This window comes from Dromaius novaehollandiae, chromosome 1, assembly GCF_036370855.1.
Source record: "Dromaius novaehollandiae isolate bDroNov1 chromosome 1, bDroNov1.hap1, whole genome shotgun sequence".
NCBI lineage: Eukaryota > Metazoa > Chordata > Aves > Casuariiformes > Dromaiidae > Dromaius > Dromaius novaehollandiae.
In genome coordinates, this window is record NC_088098.1 from 45,068,497 (window position 1) to 45,085,067 (window position 16,571).

General features: G+C 37.2%; 1 protein-coding gene and 1 long non-coding RNA gene across 12 annotated transcripts in view; one reads left to right on the forward strand and one right to left on the reverse strand.

Annotated features, from left to right (window-relative positions):
• ATP2B1 (ATPase plasma membrane Ca2+ transporting 1) overlaps window positions 1–16,571 on the reverse strand; it is a 67,429-nt gene that overhangs the window by 22,659 nt on the left and 28,199 nt on the right. For 7 of the 11 annotated variants that reach the window (XM_064510023.1, XM_064510021.1, XM_064510037.1 and 4 more), the window contains exons 2-10: window positions 14,153–14,562; window positions 9,167–9,364; window positions 8,070–8,324; window positions 7,862–7,987; window positions 7,323–7,487; window positions 4,334–4,372; window positions 3,805–3,966; window positions 1,945–2,159; window positions 353–595 (exon numbers count right to left, since the gene is read on the reverse strand). In XM_064510023.1, coding sequence (XP_064366093.1) covers window positions 353–595; window positions 1,945–2,159; window positions 3,805–3,966; window positions 4,334–4,372; window positions 7,323–7,487; window positions 7,862–7,987; window positions 8,070–8,324; window positions 9,167–9,364; window positions 14,153–14,357 — 1,608 coding nt within the window. In that variant the 5' untranslated portion in view covers window positions 14,358–14,562. Of the gene's footprint in view, window positions 1–352; window positions 596–1,944; window positions 2,160–3,804; window positions 3,967–4,333; window positions 4,373–7,322; window positions 7,488–7,861; window positions 7,988–8,069; window positions 8,325–9,166; window positions 9,365–14,152; window positions 14,563–15,456; window positions 15,608–16,571 lie in introns of those variants that run through there. The other 4 variants (XM_064510042.1, XM_064510052.1, XM_064510056.1 and 1 more) reach the window with 2 other exon arrangements.
• LOC135327982 (uncharacterized) lies at window positions 7,407–12,031 on the forward strand. The gene is made up of 2 exons (XR_010388688.1): window positions 7,407–7,546; window positions 11,070–12,031. It is a non-coding gene; the product is annotated as an uncharacterized LOC135327982 (long non-coding RNA).

The following is a 16,571-nucleotide window of genomic DNA, read 5'->3' on the forward strand; positions in this document are numbered from 1 at the left end:
TACACTACTCTCACAATTCTACATTGAAGTAGCACCTAACTGATCTAAGACGCTGCCCAAGTAGACCCTCCCTATAAAACAAATTTAGACACAAATATGAATTTACCTTTTTATAAGAAAGTTAGCTTCCTGAGATCATTTTTGACTCACCAAATCAAAACAATTATAAGCCAATTTTAAGTTTAGTTCCAAATAAACTGCTGAATAATTTGCAGCAGATGCAAAAAAATCTTGCACAGTGTTTTGCTGCACACTTAAACTTAGCAACTGCCTATCATGTGACCACCAGACAATTTGGATGTTTTGAGGAATATATTTAGATGCATTCATTAAAATGAGGAAACCCACTTACCAGAATTTTGGAAGTATAAGCACAGTTAACAGAAATTCCAGTCACAAGATAAGCCATAGTCTTCTCTGGAATAGCTTCTGGTTCTGGAATTTTTTTATAATGTTTTTCATTGATGTAGGCTTGGACCACTGTCATTCTGTTCATGGTCAACGTTCCAGTTTTATCCGAGCAAATAGCTGTTGCATTACCCATTGTTTCACATGCATCCAAATGTCTCACCAAGTTATTATCTTTCATCATTTTCTAAAAAGACAAAAGCAGTCAACAACCAGTCCTGGCTTTTAGTTAATGTTTCAGAAATTCTCATTTAGGGTGTCAAGATTTAGACTGCAGTTTCAGAATACAAACAGCTTTTAAGTTATCTAGCATCTTACAGAATAAGAATTTGTACCCTATTCTGTAAGGATTTCTCCAAGTCTATCATGTCACAAAAAGATGCATTTTGAACAAAGTCCCCAGATACAGTCTTAATTTCCCACATCTGCATGTCAATCAAAACGAAACTATTAATATTAGTCAGACTGTTATGAGGAAGTAGTTTTTGACAGTAGTTTTCTTTAGAAGTGGAGCAGAGGCACAGATTGACCTTTACCAGATAAAATGTTAAAACATCTCTAACAAGTGAGGTGGAACTTGCTTGAATGGCAAAAGTTCCATTCGTTGTCTGGAGTCCACTGTTCTTTCCTCTTACAAGAAAAGGACAAATAAGCTATACCACAGACTTACTACAGCATCACATGATATGTATTTCAAAGATGCTACAGTCAGACTTAGCATCAAATACAAACTGGAGTCCTAGTATTTCTGCTAAGAGAGTGAACACTACACAAGTTTCACAAGGCTAACATTGCTTAAGAGTCTTTACCTAACAGGTTTGGATAGTATTTTAACTTTGAAGTGGAGAGTAAGTTCAAATACTACAATAGGAAGGCTACAAGTTAGTACTGTAAGTTGGTAAGTTTTAGAGCATACACAGCCATTGTCTATATAATGACATTTTCAAAACAGTTTCAGGATGCTGAAGCAGGAAGAAGTGTTAGAGGACAAAGAACATGAGTATAAAAAGCATGCTATATAATAAACAGCATACTATGTTCTGCAAAATTCAGAAACAGAATAAGAAGTCATTCCCAGCCTTCAAGGAGTAATAATCTAAAAATTTTTTTCAGTAATTGCTTGTTTAACATATCAGTTAGGCGAAAGTCCAGGTTTATAGAAGTCTGTATTATTTACAAACTCTAATATATCAGTTCTAAGCAAATGCTATGCTAATGTTAACATCACAACATAGTATCAGAGGACTAAACATACCTCACAACCCATAAGAAAAGATGAATCTAAATGGCAAAACCATCTTCTTTTGTTGGTGACAACAGGCTGTCACTGCTTACTGTTTAGGTTAGTGTGAATTCTGAGATTAAGAAAAATACTGTGGTGGATTTCTTGTGCAGTTAAGTGAAGAAAGGAAAGCAAGCCTCCCTTGGTCTGGTTAGAAACATGCTGCTTCTGATGCAGCACACTTCAACTGAGAGTTTAGGGCTGATGAATTCACCTACCTACTTTTAAAGTCTGTTCCCCCTCTGCCCACTTACCTTAACAGAGTAAGCCAGGGATATAGTGACTGCAAGTGGAAGACCTTCTGGTACCGCCACCACCAAGACCGTAACTCCAATAATGAAAAACTTCACAAAGTACTGAATATAAATCGGTGTACATTCAGCAAGCCATGGTCGCTTCTGAACCCAGAAGGTATCAATCACAAAATATAGCACAAGGATAATGACCGTGATTGCAGACATCAGTAAACCTTATTGAAAAGAGAGTAAACCATTTTCAGATGTCATCTTAAACATTTGTCAGTACAGACTCTGGATAAGTCAAGTGCAAAGACTTCTGCCTTTATGAAATTTACTTTAAAGTTTTGAACAGGCAAGTCAGGAAGCATAGGGGTAGCGCAGAGCAATTCTGACTTCCAATACAACTACTTTCCTCATGCAGGTTTTTTTAAACCAAAAAAGTAAAACTTTATTTTGCTTTTTTCTCTTAATTTAAAAGTTTAGATCTAATTGTGAGCGAGAAAGATTAGTATCTAAGGCAAATTGATTAAGCAGAATGATAACTGAACAAATTCAGCAGGTCTTCAGTGATGATACTGGTGCATTTATCACAGCTGGTAACAGTTCATACCCCACTTCCTGGGGAGGGTCAGATATTAAGTATGGAAGGTAAGCACAGTGTTCAATAAAATGGAAATAGCTGGAGAGGTAAATTGGAGAAACTACCATTAGCAAGCTGGGTGGCACACTTAAGACACCACAAAAAAGCAATGAAGGAAAACAGGCCTGGCTGGAAATAGAGGAACAGGAGTCACTGAGGTGTCAGTTATTCACAGAAAAATACTTCAGTGAAGCACAACCCAAAGAAGCAGGACAGAAAAATGCATGCATAAAGTTGATGATTAACATTAAGAGTGTGTAGGAAATTAGAAGAGGTCAAAAGGTACAAAAACACAGCAAGGGTCGTTACTTATGAGACATGAAAAAGAACAACACTGAAGATAACTTACACTGAACATATCATGGAGGTTTTATTCAGTATTTGTTAGTACAAGTTTCTCAGTGAAAAAACACTGATACATATAACTATGAAGTGCTCAGGCTAAAAGTTTTATTGCTTTGTCCTCAACTCCATAACTATCTTACAACACATATGCTGAAGTTGGCCCTTTTTAAGTTGGAGATTGGTCTATGAGACCTCCAGAGGTCCCTTCTAATCTGAATCTTTCAACAATTCTACATGCAGCAAAATAAAGCCTGAAATACTGGAATTAAAACTCTACATGCTAGGCAATATAGCCTAGCATTTAGTCTCAGTGATTCTGGAGCACTGAACTACATTGCTGTCTTAGTTTATCTTCAATAAGCAACAGTTTATCAAATATTTTGACAGCTGAAAAATTAGCTGATAGAGAAAGTAACAAATGAAAAAATAGGAAAGTCAATAAAACTCATTACTGGTGGGGCATATGTAAAGTTAAAGATCCTAAGCCTCTGGAAGTGTCAGAGAGAACCTGACTGTCTCTACTACTTTCTCCACATACCTGATTAAGTCAATTTATAGTTCTCTGGGTGAATCATTAAGTGCCATACCTTTCTAAAGATAACACTGGGCAACTGCTATGAAAGGTATGAAGCTGGAATGTTCTGTCCTAGAAGCTGATACTCTAAAGTGCGAGTCTATTTAAATCAAGGGGAAAAAAAATCAACATAATGCGGTCCGAGAAACCATAAGCACACTTTGTGCATGAAGCATAATTGCATACATTGGTACTTTGCACTTAAAGTGGTCGAACTGGTCCAGGCTAACTACTGAAGTTAACCTCCTATGAGCTATTTATGTTCCAACTTTATTCAAGTGTGACATCAAATAAAAACAGTAGCATTAAATCATACCTGCTTTGCCAATCTGAACTGCTAGCTTTGTAAGTTTGCCTTGGAGAACAGATTTTTCTTTCTTTGGCAAATTTGCTCTCTTCTTGTCTTTCTCATCTCCATCTCCACCATCTTCACTCTTCAATGGTTGCATTTCCATGGCTGCACCATCCTGAGCTTTAGCTACAAGTAGTTAGCAAATAAACTTTAGCCATTCTGAAATCCCTGAAGTCACTGGTACTTACAAAGCTCAATAATACAAGTCTCCACTAAACATTAGTATTTTGGTACCTTCTATCTAGTGATACCCTAACATCCTTGAATATTTAAACAGGATAGTTTCAAAATCATTGCTGTTACTTCCATGGTATCCATTTTGAGACTCTCATGTTCATTTAAGCAATTGTTTTAGGCAGATTCATTTATGCTATCATTAGCATAAACATTTTGGACTTAAGTACTGAGTATGTATTTTCATATGAAAGTATTTATTGTATACACTCTCAGAAAATAAGGACTTTAAAAGAAGGAGCACAGAAACTGCATTTACCTTTATTACGGTTCTCAACAGCTCCATCCTGCTTTTTACCTGTCAGGGAGGAGAGAGGGGAACAAGTTATAATAAGTCAGTCAGGGAAAGTATTTCTATGTTTAGGCATAAAAAATAATAAAAAAATAAAAAAATTACAAAATAATAAAAAAATTAATTAAAAATAATAATAAATAATAAAAAATAATAAAAAGCCATCTGAAACACTGGAGACAGAAGACTGACATAACTGAAACTTCAAGTGTAAGTCAGCACTACTATACAGTACATTTGGCAGCAAGAAGCAGCTCACATCAGTTCTTTGGACTTCAGTTTTCCCTTACAAGACTTCCTGCAGTATTATATTATTATAGTTAAGTCTGCATAGACAACTGATGCAGACATTCATAAGTGAGTAGGTGGAAATACAGCAGAAGGCCAGTCCTGGCCAGACTGTTGCCCTATTGAAATATGTTTGGTGGGAAGGTGATTGCAGAGGGTAGCAATTTACCTTTGAGGAAAACGTTTAAAAGGCTTGCCTAAACTCTTTTGCTAGAAAAGGAATTTGCTATGTTAAAGTGATTCTGGTGGCCTCCAATCTCACTTTCTTCTTCCAACTCTTGACAAATTTATCTGACTACTACTATAATTAATTCTAAGATCTAATTTCCAGAGGCAGTGCTTTTGTCCGACACTGCAGAAGCTACTGTAGTATAAAATATTTATAAATCCACACCAAAGCTTAATGGAGGCACAGCACTGGATTACTGGATCTATGCTAACCCTATTTACACAAGCATGAAGATAATCTGTTGGCAACATACCAACATTAGAGCACTAATGGAAGAGTTCAAGTTCATAATAAAATATTGCTCCTACCTCTGTTCAGAAATGGAGTTCAGCAAGAGACCATAAGGAAGGACATTATTCTAATGAATATCAATTCATGAATAAAGTGTTAAATGTAACTAGAAGAACTGTGCATCATGTGTGTAGTTTATTAGGGGGTCACTACCCTTTTTGCTTGGGTTTTCAGGTTAACAGGTTTTAGATATTACCTTGTCTAGAGACAAGGTGTCAGCTCTTCTCCTAACTAGAAAAAGCAAAGGTTACAGTAACTACTTGTAATAACTTGAAAAGAGGAAATTGAGGAACTTGAGCAAAACCCACAATTTGCAGCCTCACTAGTAAATATCTGACATACGTAATTCTGATGTGTTACTTACGGATAAGTAATGACATCAGTTGTCTTCTGTATAATTTCTACACATAAGAGACTCCCCCCAGCATCCTCAGAATAGCTGAGGAGAAAAACATGTTTGTCTTCTCCCAGAGATGTCACTTCACTCAGTTTAAGACCTCATTGTTATCTGTTAACTTAGTATTTGTTCTCTCCCAGTTCTTTTGACTTTCCTACAAGAACAAAATTCTATACTTGAGATACTTCTAACTCCCTGTATTTACACATGCTTTCACTCCGAACCAAGTCACATACAGACAACTAAAAATAGCCACTTTAATCTCCTTAACATTCACAGAGAAGCCAATTTAGTTTAAGATTCTCCTTGGTTAAATTCAGTTTATAAAGCTTCCAACTTAAGCAAAAGAGGAAGTTATACATCTCAGGAGTCAAACAATATTCAGGCCCTAGAACACACCAAAGCATTATCTTCCAAAAAGATTGCTTCTTATAGAATAATATGCAGTGGTAAAATATGACAGCTATGATCTTTCCTGTATCTCTATGATCTTTCTGTATCCTGTACCTGCAGCTGGTATATTGCTTGCTTCCTTTTCCTTCCTCTGTAAGAGAAAAAGGAAGCTATTCTATACAAATCCCACACTGTTGCAATTCGACCTTTACTCTTCACTATACCACTTGAGCTTGAAGCTCTAAACTGGAAGTAAATTTCAAGAAGGGCTAAGATTTAAGTATTTATGGATTAAGCCAACAAGACAGAAGCACAGTTCAATCCCAGGTCCTGCACAGAGTACACATTTCGACAGTCTTCTCCTTAACTTGAAGACCACTGTGATTCCTAAGCACATTTCTGTACGGCTTTACATTACTGTTTCTGTTACTCCGACAAAGGAGTATATTTTTCTGGCAAGAGTCCTTATAGGCTCAGTCTCATCCAGTAGACCTCACAACAGTTTCTACAGGAATTTTGCTGTGGGCAAGCTCTGTCCTGATCACGCCTTGTAAGAGCTAGCATCAAAGCATTACTAGTTAACTTTACTAAGCTTTGATTCTTACACAGATAGGATAAAGGCTATGGCCTAGAAAAGTGACCTTGTAATGCTGGTTACTGATCAAGCCCCTCAAAGTAGGGAGGATATCCCATTTTGCACTTCACAGAAAGGCTCTAAGATGCTCTGTGATATAAGCTTCTTCCTCTCCACCCCAGCTTCCCAAAAGAAAATCTAGAGGAAAAAGGTCACTAGGTTTGTCTTATATAAATCTGAGCATTCAAAGTTTCAACTCTGGAATAAAAGTTTTGGCAGGAAAGGACTGTCCACTCACCTTTCACCAAAATAGGTGGTATTTATGTTTAAGTTATACACAAACTCAGCACTACGTTATCAATGATTCAAGCTGTTCCCCTTCAAGTGGCACATTTGCCATAGAAGAACTCACTATACAGGACATTTCCCATCTGTTAAAAGCAGAACTAGATACTTATTAGCTTTAATTATTGGTAATAAACAAGTAATTGCTATAAAGCATGAATGCACGTAGAAGTTGCAAAAGATAGCAGCATAACAACTTACATGCTATAAGTCTGGTTAGAGGTTACGAACTTTTCAACCTACAATTGATTCAATGATAACTGAAATCCACATGACAACAGTTAACAGTAGCATATACTCTTAGGTCACTGGATCATTCATCTGTGAAATGTACAGAAAGCATGAGGCTTTAAGAAGTTTTCTGGCAAGTTTTCTGGCTCCAGATAACTGAAACACTTCTGCATCCAGTAATATGCAGTTCACCCCTCCCTTCCCAGACCTTTAAGATTATGATGCCTACTTTTCTTGTCCTTCTTCTCTTTTTCTTTCTCCTTCTCCTCTTCATCTCCTCCAGCCCCAAGTAAGGTAAAGATGATTCCAGTCTGAGAGTTCACACCTACAGCAGTAACTACCATTCTTCCAGAGCCTTCCATCACATGTGTACCTGAAAGATTGCATCAGGTTTTCCACTGAAACTTCAACAGTTGTACTGCAGAGTATAAAGTAAGTATTTTTTTTAATACAAAGTTTGAGAACCTGTAAGACTGTGCATAAATTACTGCATTTTCCAAGAGACTTAACTGCCAAAATTATCTGGAAAATAAATAGAGAAAAAAAGCAACTGTACAAGCAAGAACTTTGAGTTTTAAGAGTCAGGTCACTTTGATGGAGTTCTGCACTTGCTGTGCTATGGTTTCTGGATACTTCTAGGAGTCACCATAGATAAGGTCCAGGTTGCTAGATTTTAACCTCAAAACTTTAAATAATCAGTCACCCAAAGCTTATCACTTTCTTCAAGAATTTTCAAATGTCACACACCTGAAAGCAGCATAGGATCTCTGTCCAGAGATTTCTTAACATGGTCAGATTCTCCAGTCAGTGAGCTTTCATCAATTTTGAGGTCATTTCCTTGAATGAGTACACCATCAGCTGGTAGGAGATCACCTAAAATAGATCATTAGGGATGATGACTTCAGTTCCTTACCGAAGAAAAGAGTTTAACTGTTTAACTTAAAAATATATTTACCATATTTCACTTGTGCAATATCTCCAACAATTATGTCAGCTACTGGTATTTGGATGACTTGGCCACCTCTGATGACTGTGAATTTCTGTTCTTGTTCAATTCGGCTCTGCAATCCTCGAAATTGTTTCTCTTTACTCCAGTCATTGAAAGCTGTTACTAATACCACACAAACTACAGATAGGAGGATTGCTGCTCCTTCAATCCAACCTGTTTCCCCTTCCTCCTCCTCTTCACCAACATTCACTGATCCGCATACTGTAGAACACAGATTTTGGATGTAAGTTAACATAAATACTTACTTCATAAAACAAAAAAGTTAGCCAAAAAGAATATCATTTTACTAGCTAGCCTTCTTTACAACTTTAGATTTAGTTTCAGGGGTAACACATCACAAAGCTAGAGAACCCAAAAGTTAGAGATGTATGAGGTTATATCACCTAGAATTTATACCCTTGCTTGTCTGAACACAAAAGAAGCTGATACAGAAAGCTACCCATCTTGTTAAATGATGGCATAAGGTGGCCAGACTAGAAAACTAGTTATCCACCTTCTGCTTTGTGAACATTTCCTACTTTACTTTTACTTTACTTAATAAGCCAGATCTCATTGCAAAAGTTCAGTTCAAAGGTCAGATCCCTCCATCTTTTGTTTAGACCTACAAATAAGTTTTTTTTTTTTTAAATTGGAAAGTTAGTGTCAAATTGTAAGCCAAGGAGAATTTAAGATATGCTGACTCCACAGAAAGCACATGACAAATTATAAATTGCTTAAATATATTTGAGGCAAAGCTAACAAAACACTTGCACAGAAACATGACTGGATCTAAGACAATCTATTGTTTCTGCTGCTTTTACTTCAATAAATACTTCACTAAACACTTAGTATTTATTATTTTTGTCAGAAACAGCCTGGACAATGACCTGGGGAAACTCATATTGCCATTTTAAGGCAAATTAAGGGTTTTAGGAGTATTCTCTCAATAAGGAACAACAACCTGTTTTTTCAGACTTGCTGCCCCCACCAGGATAGCTGTGTTGGACCAGGAAAATTAGTAGCATAATACAGGTAGATAGCTGCTTTTTAAAACATTTACTTACATGCTTCATTCCCTCCTGGAGGCTGGTAAAAAGAAAGGCCCAAGGATACTATGGCTGCAATTTCTAATATAATTAGTGTAACATCCTGTAGTGCTTCCCATACTAACTGAAGAAATGTTTTTGGCTTTTTAGGAGGTATAAAGTTCTTCCCAAATACTGCTTCTCTCCTTTCTATATCTGCTGGATTTCCACTTAAACCTATTTAATAAGAAGACAAAGTTAGTAATGCTGATTTGCCTTTCACCTTCACATTAGAAGTGATTAAGATCTCCCATTCATGAAGTGGAATCAAGTGCTACTCCATACATACTCATATGTAATATCAAAAAGCTATACGTGAAACAATTAAGTATCACCCTCAATCAATTCCACTACAGCAAATAGCTATATTTAATAAATCACACTTTGCCAATGTAAACTAAGCTGAAGGTCTACCTTCTTGCACTTACTATGACATAGCAGGAGAGTACTAGCAACAGGCATATCTGGGCACAAAGGAAACAGGTTTGTAAGACAAGATTATTAGTAGAGTTACTATGTAAAGACTGAGTAGCATCATAGTTTTAACAAGATCACAGCCTGAGAAGCCAACTCTGATTCCCGCTGTAGGGATTCAGAGTTATTCAGAGTATTCAGAGATAGCTTCCTAGGATGCTACAATTAATCTAACGTTTATCGTAAGCCTGGTGAAGTTATCCAGGCATCGTGTGGTGACAGGCGGCTATGTAATGGTGCTGCCACATCCTTCCACCTGTACAGCAGCTGCTTGTTGTTCTGAAGCTTGAGTCTCTTCATACCTTCTCTCATATAAAAAGACAGCCTGTATTTGGCACGTTGCAGTGGATCCCTTATGGTTTGTCACCTAAGCTTTGTAGCAATCTTCTTTTTTATTTGGCATATTTCTTTAAGAATCCTTTTCGTTGTCTCAACTCCAGGACCATGCTTAAGGGACACTAGGAGTTAAGAGTCAGAGGCCTTCACTAGAAGGCACACACTTCAAGAGTTAACTAAGTCCTTAAAGATAAAGGAATACCAAGCATATTCAGTACAAGACCATTCACTCAACATCTGCCATAAGTGCCTCCTGTTTATTTCTTCAGCAGTTTCCAGCTGACACTATTTCGTACTTAAACAGCCAGCTCCTTTCTGAAGGCAAAGTGGCCACAATTCAAGCTATGTGCCAACCAGAGTTCTAGATACTTCCACCCTCTTGTCACACAAAGGTTATGATCAGTATCTGGTTAAAGACAACAGTTTTCATAGTTGCAACTTTTCAACATTTAACCCAATCACTTACTGACATCAAGGCCTTATAAACATACCAGGTAATTAACAAGAATAGTGATCACTGCAACTGGTTTTCATAGTGAAAGAGTGGTATTTCTTAATTAATGGACACATCTCTTACAGACATTTCCTTAAAGCACCACATGACTTTGCAAAGCCTGCTGAAGGGTGAAGCTCTGAGTTTTAAATGCTAAAAACTGCTAAATAATTGCTTAACTGAAAAGCAAAATGTGTAGATTATTTCAACATCAAAAAGAAATAAACATGCTCTTAGCATATATGTTAGAATTTGTTCTAGCATTCTTAGATTCACAGCTCTAAAGGTTTAATACGAAGGAGCATTTTTACTGTTTAGCTATAACAATACACTTCTCACTTGAAGTCTAAGCTTTGAGATGCTTACTTTTTCTCTCAAACTCAGAAAAAGAACACAGCAAGACCATTTTCAGAAGTCACATTAGAGGATCTACAGAAACTCAGGACAGACTGCCCATCCTGAAGGGCCACAATATATTGCTATTTTGCATCAGAAGCCATTTATCTCATCCTAAAAGGGCAGAGGTCAGAAAATGAGTTGCAAAATGCCTGTGACACCATTTTCTTCCTTTCTTCACAGGGTACCAGGAAGCAGAACATCAGAAGTACATAGCAAGGGCTTCTGAAGAATGAAAAGCATTTTCTAACAAATCTAAAGTCAAAGTATTACCAGTGCCACTTAAAAGATTAGTAAATAAGCCTAGCAAATACAAAAGCATTTGAATTTTTAGTATTTACAATAAGCAGTTGTGTACAATTACTGAGCTTGCTACATCTACCACATAGCTAGTAATTTCACAGTTTATAACAGACAGGCTCAGGCCTGTCAGGTCTAACTACCACATTGTATTTTTTATTATGTATTTTAATTAGGGTCCTTTATGTGATTTGGCTTTAAGATGGAAAAGTACTGAGGAAGTGACTAGCTGATGCTTTGTCTAAAAGTTATTTATTGGAAATCTAGAAGTAGATTTTCCTATAGAATCGAGATGATGTAGATCTGTGGAAACACTGATGTTTTGGTGGTCCATCTCCCCAGAACATAGGGGGATTTTACTACTTTTGATATTTGTGGAACAACTGCATTCGTACACATTTGTACACATAAAGGACACGACACACGTTAAATTCTAAGCAGTAAAGTCTGCTCAAAGTGTCTTTTCTAGTAGCACTGGTAAAGGATAATTCCCATTTTTCATTTCAAGTCAGGTAGATTTGATCCACCTTTTGGCTGAAAACCTGTTGCATTACACTGTCAATAGCTTCAAAGCAAGAAATCACACAAGGTGTTCTCATCCATTGTATAGTATTTCAGAGCTATTTGTACTTTTGCTATGAAGCCACTAGTAGTTATGCAAGTCAGCGTATTGTGTCATACAGAAAGCTTCCAAGTAGGAAGCCACGTAGTAAGTCTCCGCAGATTTATACACAAGTTTTGACAAAACTAGAACTTCTATAATACTGAGCCGTTTTCATAGTCTTGCATATATTTTCTCCATTGGAAATCTCTCCATTTGTATTATTACAACTTGAACTTGACAATAGAGACCTAGTATTACTCTTACAAAGACTCCACAATGTAATATCTCCAAGAGAATTCATAGCAACTTATCTTATAAAGGGAAAAGTTGGTTCCCTAAAAATTCCTGTCATCATTTAGAACCAAAACACCACCTTTGTAGAAGACACACTGTTTTCTGTAACCCATCTTTCTTAACCTTTTAGAGCTAATTATCGAGTTTGACTGCTGAGTCTGCTGCATTTGTGAGCTACTCACACTTCAAAATTATGCCCTTTTATCAAGTTTGTCATTGCATTGTCCTGTGATCATCAGTTAAATACATGTAAATGTCAAATCCTTTTAAAAAGAAAAGGCTCTGACCACACAATTTTCAGTACAGTAGAACAATCACTACAGCTCGAGCCCTGCTGCAGGAACAGGTCGTCTAGCTATTCTCATTTCAGTACATTCACACTCATAAGAATCTGCTAACATGGTTGTTAAAATGAAAAAATTCTACATTTTCCTAGGTATTTTGTGCCCAGTGCATCAAGGCCACCTACAATCATACATTCATCTAGCTTGCAGTAATAGTAGTCCTTGAACAGACACCTTGCAGACTATTGTAAAACAGGATTTAACCCTTACTCCAGTTCCTATCTGTAGAAAACTACAGCTCTTTCCATCACTAAAATTTTTCACTACTCATGTTTTTAAGTTTTCTTTAGACTAGCTCTGGTCTAGTCCCATGCACTGAACACTCATTGGCAGGTCAGTCTTAATAGCTGATCTCCTAGAGAAGTCTTTCTGTTCAGTAAGAGGAATCCAGTTCACATGCTGACACCATTTCACAATGTGAACCTCAGAAGGGACATCAGGAGTGTGGCTTCAAAAGCAACCTGAGACAAAATTTCCTAAATGCAGATGCACCCAAAGATATCTTAAGGCATTAGTAGGCTGTTCTTAATGCAAGGAGCCAAACCCTTCTGTAGCATTTAAGACTAGAAAGCAATAGTTTTCCAGGATCAAGGCAGCAGGTACTTCACTGCCAGCAACATCGAGCTACATTGGATAACAGTTATATGAGCCCTTAAATACTGAGACACCACAATCTGCCAAAATCTTGGGTTTAGATCTTCGGAATTACTAGCAACAGCATGACTTACCATTAAACTTGAGTTATTAATGTAACATAACCATACGCAAGAAAGATTTGTACAGGATACTAACTAGAGCTCAGCATAAGTGACATGACTTGAATCTATTTCTTTTATGATAGCCTTCAGCTTTCATTTCAGCTGGAGCAGAACAATGTAAGATAAGCAGATCTTGAAGAAAAGTGTTGGAAAGGTCTTAGTGAGGAGACCAATTTTTTTTTCCCCTTAACATTTACAACAGTCTATCTTGACGTAACAATTCTAGAGAGAAGGAGCATCAGATATGCTCAGCAGTATTCACTGAAGTGTGACTTCACTGGCAAAGACTTCTTTAAACAAGGCGCTTTTTCAAGAAAATAAAGTTTGTGTGGTCACTTTGCATACTTCTTACCAAAGAGTCAGAGTACCTCTTAGTGTGTAAAGCTGTATCAGTAGTTTTTTGTGTAGATAAAGTGAAACCTATTGAAATACTGTGTATTTAAAAGCTGGATCCCACTATTAAGAATTTGATATAGTAAGGTTAGAAAACAGATGTCTCCAATTTTAAAAACTGCTGTAGTAAGGAATGCAAGAACAGTACAAGTATTAATAAGCCCTGCATAAAAGTATCAAAACCTTGTGTTCTACGATAGCATGATCTGAATTATGAACTACAGGTCACATGAGCTGATGACAAGACTTACATGCTCACACTAAGTTAAACATCACCATGTTGCACTGCTACTTCAGATCCGAATCTCCCCATAAAAAAAAGTTTCTTCTGAAGTGCAACTTTGCCGCTAATCCAAAATGGCATATATCAGTTAGACCAGCTGAAAACCCCTGCTTATTTATTACATGTTGAACTATCATACTGCCTTAAAGGAGTAGAAAGCAGTATTTTACTATAATAATTAAATAACTTAAATACCTTTATAAACCTTATTACATAAAAAGAATTAGTTTGCTTGACTAAAGTTTTTTTTAAATGGAGTCTCTTCAACATTGGCCTGAAAATTGACTTACCTTCATTTGGGGAAGTTTTCAATCTTGTACAGATGCCATGTACATCTCCATAACATTCTTGTATTTTATGCAGTGCATCTGTAGCTCGAAGTTCCATAAGAGAACGGAGCTCTGAAAGAGTGACTCCAAAATCTCCATGATTAGCTTCTTTTACAGCATTTTTTACACCACTATATGCAACCGAGTTGTTTGCCATATCACCCATGATGCGTGCAGTCTTTAGTGTAGAAAGTTTCCAGTAAGGAATAAGACTTCAATTTAAAATATTTCCAAAAGGAAAATAAATCCTGTGGGTATGAAGACAGTCAGGAGAGCAGACACATCACCCAAATAAAAGACCCCTTCTGGAGAGGTATCTTTGACGTTGTCCCATGGCGAGTTCTGTTCCCAAGCCAAATGGCATGTACGGTCTAGGAAAAATAAATAAATACACATTCAGTTACACAGCAGCTACACTGAAATATACTGTAAGACCGTCCTATGCTTTGTATTGAAGCAGATATTTTTGTTCTGTAATTTAAGGACAAGCTCTTCCTATTTCCTATAATATTTTAGTAGACATTCAGCTGGCAGTGACAAAGTATGAAACTGATATTTGTAGTCTCAAAATTCACTGCATTATCATACTTTCTTAAATCATTAACTTATTATGCTGGTGCCTTTAAGTGTTGAATTTTGCTTGGGACAGCCATATGATTCATCAACAGGAGACTTAAGAGCACCAGGAAGTAAACCAGTCCCAAGGGAAATGGAGTTTGGAACATTCAGCACCGATGGCTGTCACACAGTGCATAAATATACTCAAGTTACAAGTCTCAACTTATCACCAAAGCACCAGGAAACCTTTGTCTTAGACTTCAAGCTAAGCAAGAGTTTGTGGAAATGCACAAAAGCAAATTGTGTAAACCTCACAAAATAACAGTTTCAACACTAGGCTAATCCACACATGAAGTACTTTTGGAGCGCACAGAGCGTATCTCGATACAGACCTAAGTCTTAATGCATTTTCATGACCAAACATCTGTAGCCCGCTCCAGCCCATTCATCACAACTCGGGCCTCGCACATCATCCGTGTTTTATTCTTTGAACAGAACAAAAAAATTGCACAGCACCACCTTCCTACAGAAGGGATAGGGAGACTAAGATCAGGCCATCCATCTGATTTTGAGAGCTTTGTAGCTGAGAAATTAGCATCTACCCACAGGTTTCTCAGCCTGAACAGGCACTTAACAGCTAATTTATGCTCAGCTGACATATCTTGTATGGACACATGCATCTACATGACAGAACAGTGAACACATACTTTACATGTCTGTACATAGATCTGCTGTGTGCAGGACATGCCAGAGTGATCTGTAGATCAGCTTTACCAACATAACATGGCAGGATGAGCACAAATCATATGTCCTCATGAGACATCATGTCTGCCAGCCTCCGATGAACAATAAGTTGGACACTTTCAGGACAAGACCTTTAGGTGTCATATGCCCATTTTCCTAGAACCAAGAAAATCAGGCCTCATTAAGAAACACATTCCAAAGATTAATTGATCTCATCTAGAAACGAGAGTCAAACAAAGAAAAGACTATCAGCTATTGCCCTGTCAGGTCAGAAGACTGTTATGACTAAACCACTGCGTCTACATAGAGATCTAGGTACAAGCACTTAACTACCAATACTTTAAAGACTGTTCCAGGAAAGTCTCAGTCCTCTGCTCATCTCTTTTCTAGAAGGAATTGAGTTATAGTTTATCTGTCATTTTAAGCACAGAACTACAGTACTCAGTTTGCAATGAAGAATGTTGAAAGACACTGGAGTGACTGTCTCCACTTCCAGCAGTTGTACAACCCTATCACTGCAAGATTCAGTTAAGGGCACTGTTTGTGGCCATTTTCTAGAGAGACAAGACACAAAGCAATATTTATATAGTATGTTGAAAGTTTTATGCATAACAGCAAAAAAGTAACTAGCTAAAAATTCAGTTTAAACCTCCATGACTTTCTCCACAGTAACTGCAAAGAAAAATGCATTACAACATAATGGTAGTGTTAACCTGCATGCTAGGGAGCACTGTTTTGATCAACACACATTCTTCATAGTTCATTAAACTGACTATAACACGCTCTACCAAAGCACCCTTTAAGTGAAGAAACGCACGCAAACCATTTTTGAAAGACTGTTCTTTAAAACCACACCATATCTTCATCTAATGCCCAAAAGCTGGAGGCTGTTAGCCAACCAGTAGCTAGGAGAATTTATCAACTGGCATCTGATCATAAGCTGTGGCAGCATAAGCAGCAGCAGATCAGGCAAATTAAGTTGGTATAGCTAGGAAGAAGCTGCAGCAGCTGCTAATGAGGCAAGAATAGACCAAGCAGAATGCCCCACAACTAATTACATCAAGCTTACCTCAATTAT